Source organism: Balaenoptera borealis (genome assembly GCF_965194805.1).
Source record: "Balaenoptera borealis genome assembly, chromosome: 1".
NCBI classification, from domain to species: domain Eukaryota; kingdom Metazoa; phylum Chordata; class Mammalia; order Artiodactyla; family Balaenopteridae; genus Balaenoptera; species Balaenoptera borealis.
The window spans coordinates 167,533,585-167,557,699 of record NC_138860.1 but is presented as its reverse complement, the minus strand read 5'-3'; the positions used below and the strand labels follow the sequence as shown (position 1 = coordinate 167,557,699).

General features: G+C 49.1%; 1 protein-coding gene across 2 annotated transcripts in view; it reads right to left on the bottom strand.

Moving 5' to 3' along the window:
• The window catches only part of CSMD2 (CUB and Sushi multiple domains 2), a 658,464-nt gene that overhangs the window by 103,384 nt on the left and 530,965 nt on the right, over positions 1 to 24,115 (bottom strand). For both annotated transcript variants that reach the window (XM_082362533.1, XM_082362534.1), the window contains exons 36-44: positions 23,446 to 23,542; positions 22,222 to 22,326; positions 19,169 to 19,287; positions 18,594 to 18,663; positions 16,558 to 16,674; positions 13,462 to 13,671; positions 7,030 to 7,218; positions 3,233 to 3,410; positions 2,064 to 2,209 (exon numbers count right to left, since the gene is read on the bottom strand). In XM_082362533.1, the coding sequence (XP_082218659.1) occupies positions 2,064 to 2,209; positions 3,233 to 3,410; positions 7,030 to 7,218; positions 13,462 to 13,671; positions 16,558 to 16,674; positions 18,594 to 18,663; positions 19,169 to 19,287; positions 22,222 to 22,326; positions 23,446 to 23,542 (1,231 nt within the window). The remainder of the gene's footprint in view (positions 1 to 2,063; positions 2,210 to 3,232; positions 3,411 to 7,029; positions 7,219 to 13,461; positions 13,672 to 16,557; positions 16,675 to 18,593; positions 18,664 to 19,168; positions 19,288 to 22,221; positions 22,327 to 23,445; positions 23,543 to 24,115) is intronic.

The window sequence follows — 24,115 nt, the reverse complement described above, 5'->3', positions numbered from 1 at the left end:
CAGTGCACAGGGGCTTCAAAGGCCCTGGTGTTCTTTTTCTTAGGCTCAGCGATGGGTGTTCATCTTATTCTTCTTCTTTAAATGGCACATGTATGTTATACACAATTTTTACACATTGCTATATTCCACAATTTATCAAAAGCCCTATGAGTGGGTGGAAGGTGCCTTCTTGCTCACTCAGCCCCTTGCAAAGAGCCTGTCCCACCCGAGCCCGTTGGCCTGGGTTAGCAGTAGATCCTCTCGCCCAGGCCCTTGTCTGCTCTCTAGTCAATGAGGCCTTGGACCATGGTCTGAGCAAGCACCTAAGGGTCTCATGTCTCATCTGAGGGCATCATGGGCACAGTGGCCAGGACACACACGGAAGCAAGTGCTCTCCTGGGCAGGCTTACTCAGGAGAACTCGGGAACAAGGACGCCCCAGGGCAGGGCTGGGCCTCCTTCACCTGGTCCTGGCGCAGGTGAATGCTCAAGAGCAGGGACCAGAGATCTGGCCTAGGACTGAGGTGATTTCATATGGATCCTGTTAATCTCTAAATATAATAATAATGATGATCATGATAGTGATGATAATTATTATTAACACTGCCATTTATTGAGTACCTTTTCTACTCTGTGCCTACAGGTAGGCATTCCCATGCATGATTTCATTTAACTCTGTGAGGTTAGGTACTGATATGATTCCCATTTTGTGGATAATGAAAACGAGGCTCAGAAAGGTAAACGACAGACCCACAGTCACATAGCTAATATGTGGCAGAGATTTGATCCCAAGTCTGTGTGACTCTGGAGTCCACACTCTATCACTCTATGGGCAAGTCACATGGAGTCAGAATGACATAGTCTTCAAGACCTGGGTCCCATTAATGGGGTGAGAAGTGTGCCCAACACGAGGGGTGTGGGTACCAAGGCAGATTGAGATGGTGGGTTTCTCATCTCCATATCATGCTCACCTGGGCCCAAGCTCCTTGGGGACAGCGGCTGGAGCTTCCGATGCTCTCAACAATGTTGTTTCTGTCTCTTTTTGTCTCGATATCACTAACTCTCCCAAGGACTTAGGGCTGAATGCATTCATGTTTCTATAAATGCACGTGTGAGGCAGTAACACCGTGCGGTCCCACTGGAGTGGTCAGTGCAGAGCTACAAGGACTGGCTTCTCCTCCCAATTATAGCCATGCAATTTGGGTAGGCCCTCCTGCCTTCCTTGGCCCTCATTTCCTCATTTGTAAATTGGGGGTAATAATAGCTGCTTAACTACCTCACAGAATTCTTAGAGGTCACAAACTCCAAGCCCCTCATTCCACAGGTGAAGAAACTGAGCTCTCAAGCTGGGGAGAGACCTATACAAGGTCAGACATTGACTTGAGGTGGCGCCAGGAATAAAGTCAAGCCTTCCTGATTTCCAGTCCAAATAGATGCAATGTTCTGCAAATTGTAAACAAGGGGGGTTATTTCATGGCTGGGCACAAGCCCACGGAGAACTTTTTATAAGTTTTTCTATGCTGTGTCCACTATAACAAAAATGAGGAAATACCTGGGTCCATAACCTTCGACTTTTAGAAGAAAGTAGGCTGTCGATAAGGACAGATGCACCCTGAATTGTTCATGCTCCTCTACTTGAATTCTCCCTGATTCTGTCTGTGCACAGTAGTTCCTGTGGGGTCGACAGAGGCCCTGGATTCCTCTGGAGTGGGACAAGCCTCTAGAATGTGCTGAGGGACAGGGTGGGGCACAGGTAAAGGGACAGCCCAGCCAGGGAGCTGGTGTGAATGATGGATAAGAAAGAAGCCTCACCCTGCTGCCTCTGAACTTGAACTTGGTGCCAAGGATGAGCGTCATGGGCCTCTCCGCCCTGCTAGCGTGGAGGGGAAGAAAGACTCACATTTATGGAGCTCTGTGCTGGGAGCTCTCACATACCCTACACATTGAATTCTCATAACCCTGAGGACACCGAGGCGGAGAAGCTATGTTACTCTTCCAAGTCCCACAGCTGGCAAACGCGGGAGCCAGGAGTCAAGCCCAGGACTTGAGAGTCTGCCCCGCCCCATCCCAGGCTTCCATACTGACCGGAGAAAGCTATGGCGAAGATCCCACCCGCAGCCGCATCACGGTGGAACTTGAGCAGGACCTGGTTGGATAAGCTGTGCAGTGTCTTCTTGGCCAAGCTGTGGCTGAAGGTTCCGAGCTGTGGGGCCGTCTGCTGCGGCCCATCCCTGCAACAGGAAAGAAGGTCCTGCACGTCACGGGTCACCATGCCTACCTGTTCCACCTGGTGTGTCAGCGGCCTTCAGTGAGCAGAGAGACATCCCTGTGTTGCCTTCCCTGGAACCTTATCCAGTCCCTCCCATTTGTTCTTAGCCATTTTCTGGAAGCTAAGTGAGAAATCAATCCAGGGCAGTCAGGTGACAGTTATCCAGCCCTGGAAATTTTGAGAAGAGAATCCCACTATCTGCTGCTGATTCCCAGAACCTCCAAACAAAGAAATGTTTAAATTATATCTTTGTCCAAAGATTCAGTGGTTTGGAAAAAAAGCTGTCTAGGAAACTGCACCTATCAACTAATAATTCACATTTCCATTTTAAAATTAACTCAAGATACGCTAACTATATAACTCAGAGCTGAGCTGGCCAGTTTGGTAACCACTAGGCTACATGGGACTATTTACTTTTAAATTATTTAAACTTTAATAGTTTAAAAATCAGCTCCTCAGTCACTCTAGTCACATTCAAGTGCTCAATGGTCACATGTAGAGTGGCTGCCATATTGGACCTCACAGATATGGAATATTTCTCTCACTGTGGACAGTTCTGTGGTCAGCACTGGCTCAGCATGAGATGACCAGTGGGATTTCACAAAATTCCACTCCAAAGCTCTTTCATTAGTTCAGGTAGCTTATCTTAGGTAAATGTAGACTTTTGGTTTGGACTCTGGAAATACTGAGAAAAGTCTGCCCATCTACGCCCTTTCCCATTCCCACACCCGTTGGTACTTTGACTGACCCCCAGCAGGACTCCAGGTTGGGAACCACTGTCTTGCCATTCCTTTCCCTCCAAGGAGTCAAAAAGGCTAATTGAAGCTAAGTCCTCATTCCACTATGTTTATCTGAGACCCAAGAGGCTGACAGCCATTTAAAACCATTCTGCTCGTGGTATTCTGGACAAATAGATGGGTGACCCAGTTTAGACCCCAGTTAGTGCCCCTTTCTCATTGGCTGCTGACATGGCAGCTGGTCCTACCAGACGGTGATGAAGTCTCCAGAGGGCTCCATCTGTAGCAGGCTGATGTTGAGGCGGATGCCGTGACCAATGGGTACGGTGATCAGCCAGACACAGTCCTGGGAGCTGGAGTAGGGACTGGGAAAGCCCGGGGAGTACACAGTGCCATTGAAAGAGGTGATGTTCCCGCCACAGGGCACTGCCAGGGAGAGGACACAAACACAGATGAGTGCTGGAGATCACCTCCCCCCTGAGAATTCAGATGACATCCTGATGCAGTCCCAGCCCCCAGCACGAATCATCCTGCTCCAGGAGGCTGGGCGGGATGGGGAGAGGAGATGGGGCTGAGGGAGGGCCAGGCCTGGCTTTCCCTGCTGTTCCCAACACACCACAGCCCGAGTGGCCCTCCATCTTCAGTGCAGGTCCTCTGTGGGCCTGCCTCAGCCCCTGGCCCCCCTCTTTCTCTTTCTTGTGGAAGAGACCTGTCCAGAAGGAAGGACACACCAAAGCTACCCCCTCTCCTTTCCTAGGAATACTAGAGTCAGGGCTTCAGTACTGCTGCTGGGAAGAGGTAAGAAATTATGATAGTATCTCTTTCTTTCTCTTTTTATTCTGAGATTCTTGGAGTGGTACTTTTGGTCTTGACCTAAGAGTTGCAGATTCTTGTGGTGAGGCTATGGCTAAACCATTAATTGACTAGATAATTGACTAGATAAGTGTAGCCTCTCTTTCTTCACCTATAAAATGGGACTAAGACTTCCCCCCTCATAGGATCGTGGTGGCAATCAGATGAACTGCTCCGTGTAAAACGCTCAGCCAGTGCTAGCTCACGGAGGAGGCATGTGCTGCATAGCCATGATCTTCTCTCCCTATCTTCTGTCTCCCCAGAGCAAACTTACGCTTAGACTCACTCTGATCTAGGTTTTAGGCACGGGTATAAAGAGTCCTGGAAGTCTCCATGGTATTTGGAGTTAATCACCATGGAGGAGAATAAAAAGCGGTTCTGGGCAAAAAAAACCCCAAAACAAAAAAAAACCCTGGTCCAGAATAATGAGTGTATTGGTTGGCATGGGTCATCACGCAGAGATATGGATGGGGCCGGACCTGGCTGAGAAGAGAGTCCCAATGCCTCCAAGCGGCGGCCAGGGTTCCTGCGAATGTGAACGCATCCTGAAGCTGGTGCACATGGGCATGCCATCCCTCCTCCATGTACTGAACCTCCATTCGGTGCCAGGCATGGCCAGGGGAGGCAAAGGACAGCAAGGATACCACGGCACGTGATTCTGATCTGTGAGTGTGTCCCAGGGAACTGAGAGTGCCCTGGGACACAGCTAAGTGTACCGGCATCTCCAGCCCAGGGTGGAGCACGCCATCAACATGGAGTGCCACAGAACATTTGGGGGAGCCCCTCATCTGGTCCTGTGAGGGGGTGAGGGAGTCCTGGCAGAATTCACATTTAGACTCAGACCTGAGGGATGACAAGGGCTAAACAGGTAAGGCAGGAGAGAAGAGCAATGTTCTATAAGAAGGGACCAGCACGCGCTCAGAACCAGGGGCAGAAGAGGACGGCACATGGTGAAAATGGAAAGTATTTCAGCTGAGCTGGAGCGTAAAGTCTGAGAGAGTGGAGAACAGGGGGAGGTAAGTAGGGACCAGGCCCTGAGGCACACCGTGTGCTACCCCAAGGGGGTTGGACATTACCCCAAGGGAGATGGGGACGCCTTGCTAGCTTCTGAGCAGGGCAGTGTCTGGCGTACATGAATGGTTTCAAAGGCTCACCCTCACTACACTGTGAAAAGTGGATTGAGGAACACAGACTGAAGGCTGGGAGCCCAGTGACGAGCCTCATCTAAGTGGCCTGGATTAAGGTGGAGGCAGCACACAGAGAGAAGTGGATGCATTTGAAGGGCAATTAGGATGTGGAATTAGCAAGACTTGGTGACTAGGTCGGATAAGGGAGAGGGAGGCTGCCCAAATTGAAGGCTGAATAACCAGGGTACTAGAGGCACCCTTCACGAGATGAGGATCTCAATGTAAAGGCAGAAGGACGATGACTTCCCTTTTGAACACGCTGGGATTTAGATGCCTCTGGATAGGAGAAGATATTCAGTAAGGAATTGGATGTACAGGTGAAGAACTCAGGAAAGAGATAAAGGTTGCAGATACAGATGGCATTTGGAGATGTGAGGGAAAGAAGACAGTCTGGGAAAAAAATTCAAAGGACAGCAACACTTAAGGGACAAAGAAATAGATGACCAAAAAGTTGGCACAGGCAGAAAGGTAATTGGAAAAGCAAGAGAAGATGGCGTCTAAGAAGCTAAGGGAAGAGGGCTTCCCTGGTGGCACAGTGGTTAAGAATCTGCCTGCCAATGCAGGGGACACGGGTTCGAGCCCTGGTCCGGGAAGATCCCACATGCCGCGGAGCAACTAAGCCCACGTGCCACAACTACTGAGCCTGCGCTCTAGAGCCCGCATGCCACAACTACTGAAGCCCACGCACCTAGAGCCCATGCTCCACAACAAGAGAAGCCACCCTAATGAGAAGCCCACGCACTGCAACAAAGAGTAGCCCCCGCTCACCGCAACTAGAGAAAGCCCGTGCACAGCAACGAAGACCCAATGCAGCCAAAAATAAATAAATAAATAAATAAATAAATAAATAAATAAATAAATAAATAAATAAAAGAAGCTAAGGGAAGAACTTTCTTAGGAGGGAGAAGGGATTGTGGCTCAAGATGTCTGATGGAGGAAGCACTGCTCGTTCCTCTCTCCTGTGATGCCAAAAGGGAACAAAAATCCACAATGAAGCTTGTCATATAGCAGGTGACCAGCCAACAATCCCAGAATGATGGACTGGTTATACACGAGGATGGTTTTGAAAATCTGAAAAACGAACTAGAAGTTGAATAGTTTTAGAGATTATGATCTTATATTCCAACACCAGAACAGCTCAGTTGTGCAAACAAGGTCTCTTTATCTATGGAGAGTTAATACTTCCAGCTCATCGTTTTTGGGCCAGGTACTGTGCTGAGCGCTTTACATGAGCCATCTTGCAACCCTCTCAGCTCTTACGAAACAGAGGTGAGAAGCTCCATTGTACTAAGGAAGAAACTGGAGGTCAGAGAGGTGAAGTGGTTCAGAGAGGAAGCCCAGGACGGTCTGATTCTGGAACTGGGGTGCTTTCTCCTGGACTATACTGTCCTCCTGCCATATTTTCCCCTTTCAAGACAAATCCCAGCTTCTCCTCCAGGAAAAGGAAGGAAAATGGAACTGAGGTGTGCAGACAGGGGTAGGGACAACATGACCTCTTGGTCCTCCTCCATCTTGGTTCTGATTAATGAAGGCCCAGGGAAGTGCCACCTCTAGCTCCCTGATATCATCAACTCAGATCTCTCTAGGCTCGTGTAGGAGAGGGAGAGTAAGCTGGGAGGTGTGAAGAGAGGAACAAGAATTTCCTTGTTCTCTTCTCCCTTTAGGAAAGTGCCATGATTGCCTCTCTCTACCCCTCAGCACATCAGTGTCTTCCCTTCTGACTGGGGACATCTAACCCATGAGGTTGGCTATTCCCAAGGGCTGAGTATGGATTCCTTTGGTGGTGACCCACATCTCCTCCAGGTCCTCCCTAGTGCTGGCCCAGAACTCTGTCCCCAGGACCCTCTTCCTGGATAGGCTTGGTCTCATCTGTATGGAAACAGGATGGACAAAGTTTGCCAGGACCTCCCAGCACGGGTGATCCCCTGGAGCAGGCACGTGGAGGCTGGGACTGCCCTGGATCAGTGTCCCTAAAAAGAATCACCAGGGATGAGGGAGGGACATACCTTCACACCTGGGCAGGGGGTGGTCCCAGTTCCGGTTGGTGCCGTGTTGACACGTGAGGACAGGGTGGCCCATCAGCTGATACCCTGGGAGGCACTCGAAGGTCACCGACTGCCCAACATTGTAGCCAGCTCCCCGCACAATGCCGTTCGCAAAGGGCTCTGGGTCTGGGCACTCTTGAAGTTCATAGGCTGGAAAAGATCACGAGAGAAGGTTACTTTCTTCTCTCTGGGCATTTTCTCCCTGACCAGAATATAGGCATACCAGGGAGTTAGCATAGTGGTGGAGAACCAAGACATGGACTCAGATGGGCCTTCCTCATTTTCTAGCTATTGGCTTTGGGCAAATGATTTAAGTTCTCTATGCCTTTGTTTTCTTATTTAGAAAATGGTTATTGTGAGAATCCAGTAAGATCAAATGTACACAGCTCTTTGCACAGTCCCGGCACATGGTGAGAACGTAATCAATGCTATCTGTTATTATTGTTTCCATGGGAGTAGGGGACCCAAGGAAGACAAGGCTTTTTTTATTTTAACATCTTTACTGGAGTATAATTGCTTTATAATGTTGTGTTAGTTTCTGCAGTATAACAAAGTGAATCAGCTATTCGTATACATATATCCCCATATCTCCTCCCTCTTGCGTCTCCCTCCCACCTTCCCTATCCCACCCCTCTAGGTGGTCACAGAGCACCGAGTTGATCTCCCCGTGCAATGCAGCTGCTTCCTACTAGCTATCTATTTCACATTTGTGAACGATTATTCTTTGAGCACCTCATTGGGGCTCAGCATTGACCTCCGCTCTTTCCTGTTGCTGACCTCATTCAACCACCAAGGTCAAAAACATGGGAAGTGGTCAGGTGAGGACATGAGTGGGGCCCTTCTAACTCTGAGAAATGAGAGCCCATCAGGAAGGAAGAAATGGGGTGGGAGGAAGCCAAACCTGCGGCAAAGGACAGAATAGCTGGGGGAAAAGTCCCTCCAAAGAACAAGGAAGTTGCTTCCCTGAGTATGAGTGTGCCTGCTTCACCCTCCTTAATGGGAGTGGCTGAGTCCTGGCCCACGGGGAGCAGTCGTTGAGGGATCTGCTGAGCATGTCACAGAGCAGAGCCTTCACTTAATTGCACAGTAACTGGGCCCACCAGACAGAAAGTCAGCCATGGGCGGAGAGGGAGCATTCCAATAGTGGAAATTCTCAGGGGGAGGAGCTGAGACCCAGTGAGTGCTCCATGCAAGCCGGTGCACTCATCACGCGCAATAACAACATAAATAACAGTCATCATGAGAGCGCCATTGCGAAGTTCTCCCTCTGTGACGGTGGCTATTATGTATTTCCTTCCAGTATCGTGCAGGGAGGTCTCTGTGGGAAGAACTGGGCAGGTTTCACTGGATATCATCAAGTAGTTGGCTGTGTTGAAAAATCGAGCAGTTCTAGAGAGAGTGGGTGGGCTGGTCAGCCAAAGGGAACATGGCTCTGTTAGCAGCAGAGGGTCTGGGCGATTTGGCAAATAAAGTCTTAGTAGAAGCAGGGAGCCTGTAGCTCAGGGAGGTGACTGAATGGATGAATTGGGGTTTTTTTTTTTTGTAAAATATTTTATTTATTTATTTATTTATTTATTTTTGGCTGCATTGGGTCTTCATTGCTGCGTGCAGGCTTTCTCTAGCTGAGGTGAGTGGGGGCTGCTCTTCGTTGCGGTGAGCAGGCTTCTCATTGTGGTGGCTTCTGTTGTTGTGGTGCATGGCATGGGTTCTAGGTGCATGGGCTTCAGTAGTTGCGGCACATGGGCTCAGTAGTTGTGGCACGTGGGCTCAGTAGTTGTGGCTCACGGGTTCTAGAGTGCAGGCTCAGTAGTTGTGGTGCACAGGCTTAGTTGCTCCGCGGCATGTAGGATCTTCCTGGACCAGGGCTCAAACCCATGTCCCCTGCATTGGCAGGCGGATTCTTAACAACTGCACCACCAGGGAAGTCCAAGCTGGGCTTTTAAAGAGAAGCCTCAGTGGGAACAGGGGGACCCAACAATGGGGAGGAGCCTGAAGACCGAGGCCTCGTGAGAAGCCAGAAGCAGCCTGGAGGAGAGAAGCTGGGTCTCTCTTACAGGAATTGTCTCCAGCGGAAGGAGCTGGGTTTTTCACAAAGAGAGACCCTGAAGTGAGGGTACCAGGACTGCTTTCACATGGAGAGAAGTCTCAGAGCCCATTCCACCAGAGGAAGCTTCAAAGGGAGAGGTTGATGGAACTAGAGACTGTCATACAGAGTGAAGTAAGTCAGAAAGAGAAAAACAAATAGCGTATAATATCGCTTACATGTGAAATCTAGAAAAGTGATACAGATGAACTTATTTGCAAAGCAGAAATAGAGACACAGATGTAGAGAACAAATGTATTGATACCAAGGAGGAAAGGGGGAGTGGGATGAATTGGGAGATTGGGATTGACATAGACAAACTACTATGTATAAAATAGATAACTAATGAGAACCTACTGTATAGCACAGGGACCTCTACTCAATGCTCTGTGGTGACCTAAATGGGAAGGAAATCCAAAAAAGAGGGGATATATATATACGTACAGCTGATTCACTTTGCTGTACAGTAGAAACTAACACAACATACTGTAAAGTAACTATACTCCAATAAAAATTAATTAAAAGATGAAAAAAAAAAAAAAAAAGGGAGAGGTTGGGCCTAGAGGGCAGACATGACCCCTAAGAGGTGGACTCATTAATTTTCCCAGGAAAGGGCTCCTTAGGGATACTAGTAGTAGATGCTCCAGTGGGAACAGATACAATTTCAAACAAAGCGCCATATTAAAAATACTAATAATGATGATGTCTAACATTTTGGAACAATGTCATCATTTTGCTAAGTTCTTGTGTTTTTACAATCTCCTGAGAAATTTTAATGGAATAAGTTAAGCCTGTCAGACTAGGAGACTTGGGTAGGAGTAGCTTATGCTGTTACTGAAAACTTTATGGGAATATTTACCTGAAGAAGGGAAAGGAGAATCCCAGCCGCGGAAGTTCAGAGTGTCTAACAGGAGGGATTTTGAGGAAAAGTAAGGAGTTGGATTTCTTCCAAAGAAAGTCAAGGGACCACAGAGAGCTAGGCCTGCTCTATAGACGTGGCGGCAGTGGTGACAGGTGGCTCTTTCATGAAGCAGGTCTTTTCATAAAGGAAAAACCTGGGGCGAGCGGTCAGCCTAAAGAATGTGGGTCTATGGGGCAGGGAGAATTATTTGGGCCTGGCACATTGGGAGGCCTTGGTGGGAGCGCCTGGGCCTCTGGCACTAGAGACAACCTAGTCGGGAGGTTGGGGTCATCATAAACGAGAAGGCTTAACGGAAGCTGAGGTCAAGTCTGAGGGGGGCAGCTGCCCTGACACCAAGAGTGGCTCCACAGGGGCCGTCAGGACTGGGGCAGTGGGCAGGTGCTGAGGAAAGAGCTGGGCCTGTGACCCAAGGGAACATCCAGGTGAGTGCTGGGGTAAAATGTGAGTGAGGGGAGCTGGGCTACCACAGAGTGGAAACCCCAGTGGACGTCGCTGGGCCTCTCACACAGTTGGGCCAACGCAGGTGAAGGCGCTGGTCCTCTGAAGGCAAACCTACCACCCCTCCTCCCTGCTTCCACCCCTGCCCCCCACCCCCCAACAGCGAGCATCTTCAAGAAACCGGCTTCCTCTGAACACGTGGAACCTTGGTGCGTGTGGCGCTAACCCAGAGTGCCGGCCCGTGTGCAGAGGAGCCGCAGGTGAAGCTCCTCCGAGGTGAGGGCTTGGCAAGCATGGGAGGGGCTGAGACCAGGGCCGTGGGGGTAGTTAGGTCTCTTCTACAGGGAGGGAAGTCCATGGAGTCTGCGGGACTCAGAGGGCAGCTTTGACAAGGGCAAAGCGGACTTAGCACGTGGGGAATGCAGCGAGAGTGTCTAGTCCCACCACACAAGCTTGGCGGGCAGGGCTGTGCCCGTCACAGGGGTGAAGGCACAGGGCACAGGTGGGCCCCAGAGCGGCTGTCCCTGTCACGATGGTGGCGTAATCAGACCTTGCACTTATCCAAGAGGAGGAGCCTCAGGGAGAGCCCTTGGGCCTGAAAGAGGATGTTACAAGTTGAACTGGGTCCTCCTCAAATTCACACGTTGAAGTCCTAACCCACCCCTGTATCTCAGAACGTGACAGGGTCTTCGCCTGCCTTTACCTAAATTAAAATGAGCCCGTTAGGGTGGGCTCTATTCCAATATGACTGGTGTCCTTATAAAAAGGGGAAATTTGGAGGCAGACAGACAGGGAAAACAACATGTGAAGATGAAGCCAGAGATGGGGGTGATGCTTCCACAAGCCAAGGAATGCCAGACGGCCAGCAACCCACCAGAAGCCAGGAGAGAGGCATGGAGTATATCCCTCCTCACAGCTCCCAGAAGGAACCAACCCTGTCCACACCTTGATCTTGCGACTTCCAGGCTCCAAGACTGTGAGAGATTAACTCTGTTGTTTAAGCCACCCAGTCTGAGGTACTTTGATAGAGCAGCCCTAGGAGACTAATACCTAGGAAGCCTGAGAGAGGCATGCGTCTGTCCCAGAGAGGCACCCTGACCTTGTATTTGGGCCTGAGTCTCTCCTGGGACAGACTGTGGCCGTGGGATGCATCATGACCCATTGGACAGGCCTCACTGCCCACCGAGGCTGTGTACACTTCACAGGCACAGGCTCCTTTAGTTAAAGTCGGCCTCTGTGATGCGCCCACATACAGGCCCTCTGGGTGGGCAGCTGAGTTACCACCAACAAAGTGGCACTTTCTGGGAAAGAGGCTCGGCTTCTCCCTGCTGCTGCCTTGGTGTGAGGGTCCCAGCTCCTCCTCCTGAGGCTTCCCAGGTGGTAACAACCCTGACCATACTCAGGGACGGTCCCCAGAGGGGGAAGCGCCTGTATAACTGGCCCAACGGTGGGGTACTCTTTAAGGATTTCCCCCAATGACAAGCCCAAATCCTTGGTCAGTATTCATCTCTGACAAGGGATAAAAAAGCCAAATGTCAGAATGGTATGTATATAGAAACTCTATATTACCATAGACAACACAACCAAAAAAATCATGACGTATTACATATTCTTCACAAGAAACATGTAACTAGGAGTGGCACCGTGTGGGAAAAGATCTGGAAAGATCACATCAAAACAATAGTGGTTACTTCTGGGGAATAATTCTGGGTTTGGAGGCTGTAGACAAAGAAAGCTTGGCCTTACCTGTAATGTTTTAATTTCTTAATTCCTCCCTTCCTCCCTCCCTTCCTTCCTTCCTTCCTTCCCTCCTCCTTTCCTTCCTCCCTTCTTTCCATCCTCCCTCCCTCCCTCCTTCCCTCCCTCCTTCTTTCCTTTCCTCTTTCTCCCTCCCCCTTTCTTTTTTAACACGGTAGGTGTGTTTGTAGACTGTCTGTGTAATTAAAAATTAACTTAAAAAAAGCAGATTGCAAAACAGTATGTATAGTGATCCAATTTTGGTTAAAAATATAGTTACATCAGTATATGTACAGAAAAAATGGGAAAAGCAAACTGTTACAAGTTGATATCTCTGCATAAGGCAGGGTTATGGGAGAATTTTGACTTTCTGTGATGCGCTCACAAAAACTTCTGTGATGTTTTAATTTTTTGACAAGCATGTGCTAGCCTTGGAAAAAAGTCTAAACACATGAAAAAAAATTCAGTGGAAGAATCTGGGCAAAGAGGTTAGAACAAACGGTTCAGTCAGTCACACTAGGAAAGCCCCCGAGGGAGACGTCGAGTCCGATCAGGGCCCGTGTACCGCTGCATAGGTGGGCACAGCTGCACGGGCACGGGTAACGGCCCTTCCACAGGGAAAGCCTGAGCTGGAGTGGATGGAGCTTTTCCAGGAGGAGTGGGCCGGTCACAGGACTCCAGCTCAGGACGGGGGAGCTGCAGTGAGCGTGGTCCGGCCTCAAACAGGGAAACCCTCAGCGGGAGTAAACGCACCTGTCTCATCGCTAAGGCTCAGTGGGCCCTTCTGGGCTTGTTACAAGAATTGTTACTGGGATCCCCCATCATGTCAGAGGAGGAGCTTTGCCAGGCATAACTGACACACAGGGGAGGACCCAGAGGAGGAAGCGAGCCTCTCAAGGCCAAGGGGCAGTGGCTGGTTGGACACTCGGGGATGCCTGAGGGGGTCTGATGGGTCACTTGTTCAGGGGAAGCTGCTGGCTGTTGGGCCGGGATGGGGATGGAGCCTGAGAAGGCGCTTTGGGGCTGCCGCCCTGGGAAGGACTTGTCGAAGGGGTTCAACAGCCTCTGTGGGCCAGAGAGACATGTCACGGTGGTCGGGCCTTCCCCCCACCTCCCCGCCCTTCCTGGGTTCCCTCCTCCCCTACTCAGAAGGCTGGGAAGACGGGTGGTTGTGAGTAAGAGGTGGGGATGGACGGGCCCTCCCTGTCCTCACCCTGATACTCCAGCTTGAATCCCGGCCGGTTCTGTGAGTGGTCGCTGTGGAAATACACGGTGGTCTCGTGGGATGTGGACAGCAGGGCGCTGGGAAGCTCACTTCCACTGAATCTGCCCATCATGCGGCTGGTCTCATAGGGGCCATTCCGGATTTCTATGAAGTCATGGTTGGGCTCGGTGGAGAAGTTCAGGAACTGGATGTGAGCTCCTGGGAGCAAGAGAGAGACAGACAGTGCCCAAAGCAATACAGTCCCGCATCCCACGTGCTGCCTCATGAAAGCATCACCTGCCAGAGCCCACGGGTCCCCACTACAGACTGCCCACCCAGTTAGGGTTCCCAGATCACATGTGGGGAGTCACCAGTCCAGCCCAGTCTCTCGTCTTCAGGCAGGACTGAACTTAAAAGTATTTATATTATTCATCCGAAATGAAAGGCATCAGTCATTTCAGAGTGCCATTTTGAGTCTCTTTTATTTTATGGAAAACGAAGTTCAGGGTTAACACCTGATTAAATTTAGGATTCATATGTGTAGTATCAGTATAAAGATAGCTTTGTTAAAATAAATTTTTACTTAAAAATACCACCACTTAAACATAACTACACCCAATCAAAAGACATGAACTTCAATACTGGTATTTTCCAGAACACTTATGATAATTCAGAAATTAGAAGAATACATCGTCCTATTGGTTCTATTAAGATGCCAAGTGAAGTTTATATACTTTGGGATCTTATTGGATTAATCAAGATCTCCTAGCAACCCAACAGGTTAAATGGATCTCATTAACATCTTAACTTACATATTAATATATTCTTTGAAGAATAAAGGTGGGACTACTGATACTTATTTATTGATAAGATTTCTCAAATTAGATTACTATTATTGAAGAAATGTATTTCTAAGCATAGAAAGAAGTCTGCAATGTTAACTATGAAAATCTGACTGCAAAGTAGTATGTAGCATACAATTCTAATTTTTGTATTAAAAAACTGGAGGACTATTCATTGATTCACTAACAACATTTATTGAGCTCTTGCCATGCATCAGGGCTGTGCTAGGTGGGCACTGCACGGGGAGGAACAAGATCTACAAGGCCCTTGTCTTCATGAAGGTCACATTTTGATGGTGAGGACTAAGCTGTGAGTGATTATTTCTGCATGGTGGGATTACAGATAAATTGGAATTTTTATAATTTGCTCATCTGTACTTTATAATTTGCTTAGCATGAGCACATAGGCGTGAATTTTTTGCATCTGATTATTTAAATAAAATAAAGACTTGGCATATACTGTTGAAGACCCTTCATGTCTCCTGCCCTCTCCCATTGTCCTTCTCTCCACAGAGGCAGTCACTCCCATGAATTTGGAAGACAGCCTTCCAGTTCATGTTTTTAGATTCCTAAATATATATCTGGTTTGTTTTAAACATTTGCATGAATCTTATTATACTGTATGTAGAGTTTTGTAAACTTTTAAATTTGGCATGTGTTTTTCAAGGTCTGTCCTTGTCGATATGTAAAGATACAGTTCATTGATTTTAACTACATATTAATTAATTCCATTTAATGAATTATCCAGCCACACTATTCACTCTCCTATTATTTAACATGTATATTGTTTCCAAATTACAGATAATTTTACATTGAGCACCTTTGCACTTATCTGCAGAACCTATGCTTTCCAGCCCACCGCCTATGCGTCATCCCAACACCAGGGTTGCACGTCCAATGAAAGGGGCTCTTCAAGGATTGCAGAATTTCTGAATTGAGCTGCCTGACTGCCGCCATCTAGTGGCAGAAGTTTGTAAACGCAGCGGCTTTTAAACACAAAGCAGGTGCCATTAGGGCCTGTTTGGAGTCCAACACTAACTTGAAAGCAAGGGATCTGGTCTTCTGTGACTGGTCCTTGCAAGAGGATGACTTCTGGGAGGACTTAAAGATAGAAGTCTCTGGTGGCTGAACATGAAGACATACAAAGGAAGTGATGCACCTCCCACTTAAACTTCTGTTTTCCTCTGGATGTAGCCCTCCCTCCAGCCCTTTATCATCTGAGCTTCTTCTGACTCATGCCTGGATGCAGAGCTATAGGGTCTCCCAGCTCCTCTTTCCTCAGTGTCTCAAAGTCTGGAGTTTCCCAAGGCTGCCAAAGTCATCATCATTTTGCACCCTGATCATCCATCCCCAGTTTCCTTCAGAAGATGGTACTTAATATGACTCCATTTTCTGAGGGTCACAACCTCTCTCCTCCCCTCAGGTAAGCTTTAGATCTTTAGTTAGATCACTTTCTCTTAAAAGCCTCTTCTCCATCGGAAGACCCACTCTAGGATGAAAAATAAAGGACAAAAGAGGTGGTCTTCACTCCTGAGGTCACAGACTGGGGGTTCACAGGCCTGTGCAGTAGTGATCTCCTCGGGACATTTCATTCGTAGGAGCAGAGAAATGACTTGGGCAAGATGACTTATGTGTACAGCCTATAAATTCCATTCAGCATAAATCCTTTATCTCTTCAACAGAAATACTGGGGGTTAGATTACATTCCCAGTGCACAACACATGAATCTCCACTAATTTAATTTTGTACCCAGATCAATTTCCTCTACACCACATCAACCCCTGTGTCTACACACACACACACACACACACACACACACACACACACAAGACATCTCCCAACCTCTAAGGCCAGCTAGAAGGTGAGTATAAAGAATGCAAACTCAATTTCACGTTGACCTTGGCTCAATTTAATTAGGATGAGAAATTAGATACTGGAATTAAAAGAACAGGCTGAAGTCCAGTCTCAGTAAAATAGATTGTTTTTTCTTTTTTAACCAGCCCTGAGTAATTTCTCATTCCACATTTTAGCTCACTGCTCAAATGATAAAAATAATAATGGCAATCCCTGAAGTTTTTTCCCTATTTTATGTCCCCAAAGCCCGTTCATCTCTACCATTCCTAATTGATTCTCACGCTTGCACAAGAGGTCGACAGCTGAGGAAGCAGAGAGGCAGAGAGCTAAATGGACTCAGCCGAGGTTATGCTGAGTGACAACCACAGACAGCTGCTTTAAGCCCAAAGGCCTGGGAGTGAAGACTTACCAAAGCCCACGGGCAGTGCTATTTGCCAGGAGCAGTCCGTGTTGCTTGGGTAGCTGCCCGGGAAGCCGGGGCTCAGGATCACCCCGTCCATGTCTTCCACTGCTCCTCCACACTGCGCTGTGACCGTGAGACCAGACAGAGCGTTAGGACTGTGGTGAGGTGAGTACGGGGCCATGCAGCACTTGGACTTTCCCAAGTCAATTTCCCTTTGAGAACCCAAAGGAACCTATAATTCATCTCCCTAAAAAAACTGCAGACAAGGGCCAAACTGAGTATGTAAATCCAGGAAGGGAAGCATATCCTAGGTCTGCCCAGCCGTCCACAAACCCAAGTTACGGATGCTTGACCTTGAGCATGCCCTTCAAAGTCAGTTTCCTTAGTGAGGTCATGCAGCAAAAGTGGTCTGCCCCAAGAGAAGTGTGACCATCTCCTACACTATCCCCCAAATCTCCCTCTCCTCACTGTCCAGTCAACTCTTCCAGGACTGAAAAATAGGAAAGAAGGGGACGGGGATGCATTGGCAGGTGGCCAGGCTCTTTACAAATACATATTCCATGGGACTGCGTGGTCAACAGAGGAGCCCCACCACGAGCCCACCCTCAGAGCGTGGACACACGCCCTGAGCCAAAGTGACTGTGATTATTTCAGCCCAGGAGGGGTTGGGGCATCTGAATCTCCAATTGAGGTGACTTCATTCACAGTCACCTGAAGACGCAGGGCTGGGGCACGACTGCAGCCTGGTCAGTTGACGTCGATTCTTTCCTTTTACATCTTATTAGGAAAAGGCTGTGTGAGCAGAAAGGGGTTAGCTTGTCATGGGAGGCCACAGAAAGCAACGGAGGGGAGGCCATATGCCGTGTCTATGCAAACGCCTTCTGGGGAGAGGACTACTCGAGCACACAGACCCGAAGGGATCAGTGCCCGGGTGCAAAGTGGGGACTTGGGCATTGACCCCTGGGGTCACAATCCCAATGCTCCCACTTCCTGAGTGACTTTGGGCCAGCTCTAACTCCCTCCACGCCAAACCCCCAAACCTCAGTTTCCCCCACCCAGCACTTGTGTCACAGGGCGGTTATGAGGTTACAACAGAAAGGACTTCGCTTGACTTGGAACAGCGGCTGCAACACACAGTAAACCCTCAGCCACGGCATCTTCTGTTCTATGAGCAGTTCCCCGGGCAAGGCCTTTGTGATACAGGATGGGGAAAGGGCCCTGGGCTGACCAGTCCCATTTCTGACTGCTCTGCAGACGACCAGGTCTGTATCCTGGTGAGACCACTGAAGGGAAATGTCATATGCTCCAGTGCCACTTCCTGGGTTCACCTTGCTTCCTACTCGAAGGTTAGCCTAGATTTGCACTTGACAGTTGGCGGGGCATCAGGGAAACCTAGGTTTCCATTCCCAACTTTGCCACTTTCTTCTGAATCCTAAAAGCCTTAGTTTTCCTATTTGCAAAAAGGAGGGTGATGACAGCTGCCCTGAAGGGCTGCGGTGAGGAGACACGTAGCTCCGTGCCCGGCACGTGGCAGACCTTCAATAAAGGGATGTTCCCCCTGCCCCAAGCTGACTAGAAGCTTCTGAGGGTGGAGATCCTGTCTTTTCTTGTATCCAATGATCTCTTCATCACTACTCAGCACAGAAACCAAACCAAGTCCTCGTTTCACAGGGAACCCTCAGCCTTCCTCTATCAGTGGATTCCATCTGTCTGTCCCATGAGAAGTCACAGGGGAAAGCCCAAAGTGCCCAGAGGTTCCATTTGGGGTTTGGTCGATTATCTGGAATCAGAATGGTCATCGTCAGGTTTTCGAATGGGCAAGCCTCCTGTCATGTTTCATTTGGCGGGTGAAGGTATCCAAAAGTCAGGAAAATCTTGAGAGTTACAGCTTACAAAAACATCAGTCTAAAATACTGCCTGTGAGCAGACCCGGAATACCAAACTTCCTCTGGAGTCGAACTTGATCCCAGTGATATGTCACTGAACTCGAAGCCCTGGTAGAAATGGATCTGAATGAACTGGAAAAGCAGGGACTCTCTTACCGATACAGAGCGGAGGAGGGTAGTTCCAGCGCCGCACGGTCCCTGGCATGCAGGAGATGTGGGCGTGGCCCTGGAGGAATCAAGAAGAGGGTGGGCTAGCTGCCCCCACGGGCACAATTGCAGGTACAACCTGGAGCAGGGGGCTTGTTCTGGGGCCTTGGGTCAAGGAACGAGACACATGGATCCACTGTGGAATGCGGAGTGAGGCAGAGGAAGAGAGATCTGGGGAAGGAGGCTTATTAGCGGCTATTGCTAAAGAATTCTCATTACTAAAGGTTCCTTGTGAGACTCCTTTAATTACTAGAGTCCCTCACTGCCTTCAAAGGAAAATTAAATTTTCCTGAAGTCTAATCAAACAGAAACTTTGCAGGAACACATTCAAGGCTAGTTTGTGCCAGATGGCTAAAGTCAGCACTTTGTCTTTTGCATGAACAGCCCCAGGAGAGGATAACGGTGCCTGAGGGATCTGGGGGGCTTCTCTCTATTCTTTGGTGACTGCAGCTCTGCTGGGGGAAGGCCAGCTGACCCCAGCTCAGGGGACACCTTTTCCGGCCCTGGGGGTCAACGGGAGGTACCTGGAGGGCATATCCCGGTTCACACTGGAAAGAGACCACATCGTTCACCAAGTAGCGCTCGCCAGTCTTCAGCCCATTACTGGGCACAGCAGGTTCTGGACAACTGCTCAGGCCCACCGCTAGACCAGACAGAGACAGACAACAGGAGAATGGACAAGCCCATCAGGTGGATGTAAGAGCAGGCCGAGGGCATGGCTGGCAGCAGGGAGGAGAAGCTGTCTCCAAGCTGTGTCTTCTCTGCTTTCTCTACTCCCAGCCTCTAGGCCAGGGTTTCCTAAGCCTTTCACCTCCCAGCACATGAGAAAATCAGAATGTTTATACGGCACAGAGGCTCAACACACCAAAGCCTCCTGGGGCAGGTGGGTATCATCTGGGGACTCTGGCCATCCACAGGCCCTTGGGCTCAAAACTATACCCCAAGAAGTTCCATCATGCTCTTCCCAAGCAACTTTTGTCCTTCATGTGCTTTTAAGAAGTGAATGTGGTGCTTGGAAATGAAAGCTCTTTGGGCCTAAATCCACAAATCCCAGCATCTGGGACAAAAGACTCCAGGACAATATTAAAACAATCATCAAACTGAATTGAAAGTACTTCATCTCAACCGTCATCTTGTCTCTTTTTGCCCCACTCTTCCCTGCAGTCCAAGTAGAAGGCAACTCAGTATTTAGTGGGGTGATGACAGCTTAGTAACCTGAGACCTGCTCACTGGAATGGCAGTGGTAGACAGAAGGAGGAGGAGGGACAGAGAGAAAGAGAAAGCAAGAGCAAAAGAGTGTGGTGGGAGAAGAACGGAATGGGGAGAGAGGTGAGGACAGAGAGAGGAAGACAGAAGGACACAGAGAAAAGTCCATTCTAATTTCTTTACATTGCATAGCTTGATTTTATTTAAGCCATGCTTACAACAAAGGAAGACTTAAAAAAAATCATATGCAATTTATTACTTCTGAAAGCATACTGTTTCATTTCCATTTCAATTAAATAAATATTAAATATGAGTCAGCAGTAGACAAGACTTTTCAGTACCCTTCAAAACCATTTGCCTCTACAATAGCAGTGAATTCTCCCCTTCTGTACCCTCTTTGTAGATTATCTACAAAACAAACATACAACTACAGGGTACTGGCTCCTAGGAATTTCAGTCTCCAAATACTAATGGAGACCTCTGTTTTCCCCTAGTTCTTTCCACTGTGAGAGGACAGTGCATGGTGAACACCAGCTACTGAGAAAACTACCCATTCTTTTGAACAACAGCAACAGCAAAAAATAATTCAGAAAGGTGAATTTTTCCTGGGAATGAGGCAGTAGAATGGCAAAGAGATTTAGGGAAGTTCTATCTTTGGAACATGTAAGAAAAGAGAAGATTCTAGGGAACATTTAAGAACTCAAATTTAAATATTGGATAAGGAAACAAAACTGGAGAGAACAGAGATGAGAGGGTGAAAGGAAAAGTATGAATTATTCAAGAGCCCAGGATACTTCACCCTGCTGGGTGAGTGAGGCCCGAGAGGTCTGTGGGAGGAAGGTCTTGGAGGTCCCTGCCCTATCCTCCACCCTGCAGGGTCTTGGCTTCCAGCTGCCCCAGGGTTTTCTGACCAGCTGCACATTTCAGCTCTTCCAGGCGATGAACATCCTGGGATCCAGCTAATCCTCTCCCAACTACCTGGACAAAGCTCGTTCATTTTGAGACCAGCTGGGTAATGCTGACCCTATCAGGCCTCCAGCAGCAAGTGGGGCTTCCACCTGCCCATCCTGTCCAAGATGGTCCAGCCAACCACACCTTCCCCCGTTTCTTACTTCTCATTCCAAATCTAACTCAGGTACCCCTTCTGTAAAGTCTCACGTGGTCAGGGTTAGCTCCCCTCTTCTGTACACCCTTAGCATATCAGGTTGAACTACAATTACTGTTTCCATGTCCATCTCTCCCCCTAGACTTTGTGCTTTGTGCCTTATTCATCTTTGTTCCGTGGGCACTTAGCACAGGGCGTGCCACATTGCAGGTGTCCAGTGTTTCTTCATGACATTCACTTCTCCACCAGCCTCCGGGAGAAGTGACCGTTCTATCCTTTGAACCACCGCTGTACCTCCTAGCGACACACCTGTGAGCACCTGGAATGCTGTCATGTCCTGCTCTGTCCACGTGTCTGCCTCTCTCCCATGGACTCAGAGGGGACTCACCCATCTTGCTCTTACCCGATCCCAGCATCGCACCTGGCACATTGTAAATACCCTATAAGTAACTGCTGAATGAATGCGTGGCAAACGCTGCTGCCAACATATTTTCTCCTGTACCCAGTGGGGATGGGGATGGGCAGGCCGTCTCAGGATGAAAGCAGCTACCCCAGCAACCTCTGTCTTTGTCGCCCCACAAGGCACATCTGCAGCCCTTTTCCTTTTCTTTTTTTAAAAATTAAAAAAAATTTAATACAATTTTTAAAGGTTACTTTCCACTTACAGTAATTATAAAATATTGGCTATATTCCCCGTGTTGTACGATACATCCTTGAGCCTATCTTATGCCCAATAGTTTGTACCTCCCCCTCCCCCTGCAACCATTTTTCTTTAAGAGTTTTTAGTTGTGACCACTTAGGGATGCTGGAAGCCAGGATGTAAGGTTTTGAGGGTGGGAGAGGAGTGAAGTTTGCAATGAGGAGAAGAACTTCAAGGACAGTTGCATCATTGACCAGGGGTTGGAGAAGCCAGTTTTTAGGACTGGAGGAGGAGAGCACCTCCATCATCTCACACCCCAAATAATTTACTGGGCCCAAGCCGGTGACCAGGCCCCCCTCCCACTCCTGTGTGGACACAGAGGAAGCACACAGGTTTTTGAGGAATGGACCCTTAGGTGAGAGCCCTGGCTCCACCACTTCCTGGCTGTGTGTCTTGAGGAGGTTTCAGACCTTCTCTGAGCTTGAGCATCCTCATCTAGTTTGGCGTAAGGCTTCAGTGGGGTGGAGAATATATAGCCCCAGGATAACCCCCGCTCCTCGTGGGAACTTGCGCCCTGTCAGTTCCCACCCTGAACCCTGCAAGCAGTTGACACTCTGGATTCTCACTTTTGTACTCCAAGTGGAAGCCGGCTGCAGACACGCTGATGTCTGAGTAGAAATGCAGGTAGAGCTGGTTGGAGGTGCTGTTCAGCAGGGCAGGCACGGTTGTACCTGGCGAGGAAATGGGGACCAATCAGACTTAGCCTCTCCTCACCCCTGGGCACCTGCCCATTTCGCTGGCTGTTGCTACCTGCTGACGTTCTGCTCCCAAGGCCCCCAGATGTCCCCAGTTATCAAACTCACTGAATGACAAATTAGCTCGCCTTAGTGTGCTGGGTCTCCAACGGCTGAGGGAGGAGAGACTCCAAACAACTTCCTGCAAAATAGCAGTGGCAGAGCCACATGCCAGCAGCAGGGTGACTTCCCTCAGGTGGCCTATGAGTTTGGTCCCCTTCCAGGCGTCTTCAAAGTGACTCTGACGTGGATAATTCTCTAGGCCATTCAGGCAGTGTAGACAGTTTATCTGGGGCACATGACTCCTCTTAGGTCTTGGCAGTATGAAGTTCTGGGGTCTACAAGACCCAGATAATTGCCCTGACCTTTGGGCAAAATCATACACCATCCTTAGAAGTCCACTGCTGGAATGGAAAGTGGCGTGGCCACTCTCCTGACAGTCCCTCCCTCAAAAAAGTTAAATATAGAATCACACATGACCCAGGAGTTCCACTCCTAGGTGTATACCCAAGAGACTTGAAAACATGTTCCCATGGAAACTTGTACGTGCATGTCCATAGCAACATTATTCATAATTAGCCAACAAGTTGGAAATAACCAAATGTCCATCAACTGATGAATGGATGAATGAAATGTGGTCTGTCCACACGGTGAAGTGCTGATGTGTGCTGTACATGGTGACCCTTGAAAACGTTACACTGAGTGAAAGAAGCCAGACCCAGAAGGCCATATATTGTAGGACTCCATTTATATGAAATGTCCGGAACGAGCAAATCCATAGAGATGGAAAGTAGCTTAGTGGTTGCCAGGGGGTGTGGGTGGGCGGGACAACGGGGAGTGTGTACAGGTGGGTACCTGGTTTCTTTTTTGGGGGTGATGAAAACGATCTGGGACTGGATAGCGGTGATGGTTGTAGAACCTTGTGAATATACTAAAAACCACTAAATTGTACACTTTAAAATGGTAAATTTTATGGCATGTGAATTACATTTCAATAATAATAATAAAAGTCCACGACTGCCCTCGGAGTCCAGGTCCCTAGAGGCCCCGCCTCACCTGAGAAACTCCCGAGCATGGCTGCAGTGTTGTCCGCACCGTCAAACACTTCCAGGGAGTCCCAGTTCTGCTCGGTGACAAAACTGACGACTTGAATCTGGAAAGGCAGGGGGATTGAATCGTTGGTTAGGCAGCCCTCCCTCTTTTCCTCCCTTCCCATCTACGCGAAGGGAGGAGCACCTAGTCTGGACCCGACACTGTGCTAGGAGCTCTGAGAAAAGTAAGATGCAGTCCCTGTTCCCAGGCAGCGCATTGTCCAGTGGCGGAGAGAGGTGTGCGATGATTGCACCGCAGCGGGGTACTCGGTCAGGCAGAGAACGGGGAAAGGAAAGCCCAGGCTACTTAGGTCCAGCTGGCCTCCTCCTCACTTCTCCAACACTCCTTGGGTTTCCTCACTTTCCTGTCTCGACCGCACCAGACATCCCGCAGCCGTGAGCCAGTAACCCACGCGTGGCTGGACCTGTCCACCTTGAGTCCCTGCGGCTCCGCTCTGTTGGCCTTGCCCGCCCCGGCCCCTCCTCCCGGCCGCTGCAGCTGTCCTGGGCCTCCTCCAGCTGGCTGTCACCCCCGGGCACCAGCATGGTCCCGATTCCACTGCGGCCTCAGGCCGCAGGTGCGACACCCCAGGTGTGCGCCGGGTGCCGGTCCCTGCTTCATCTGTGCTGGCCGG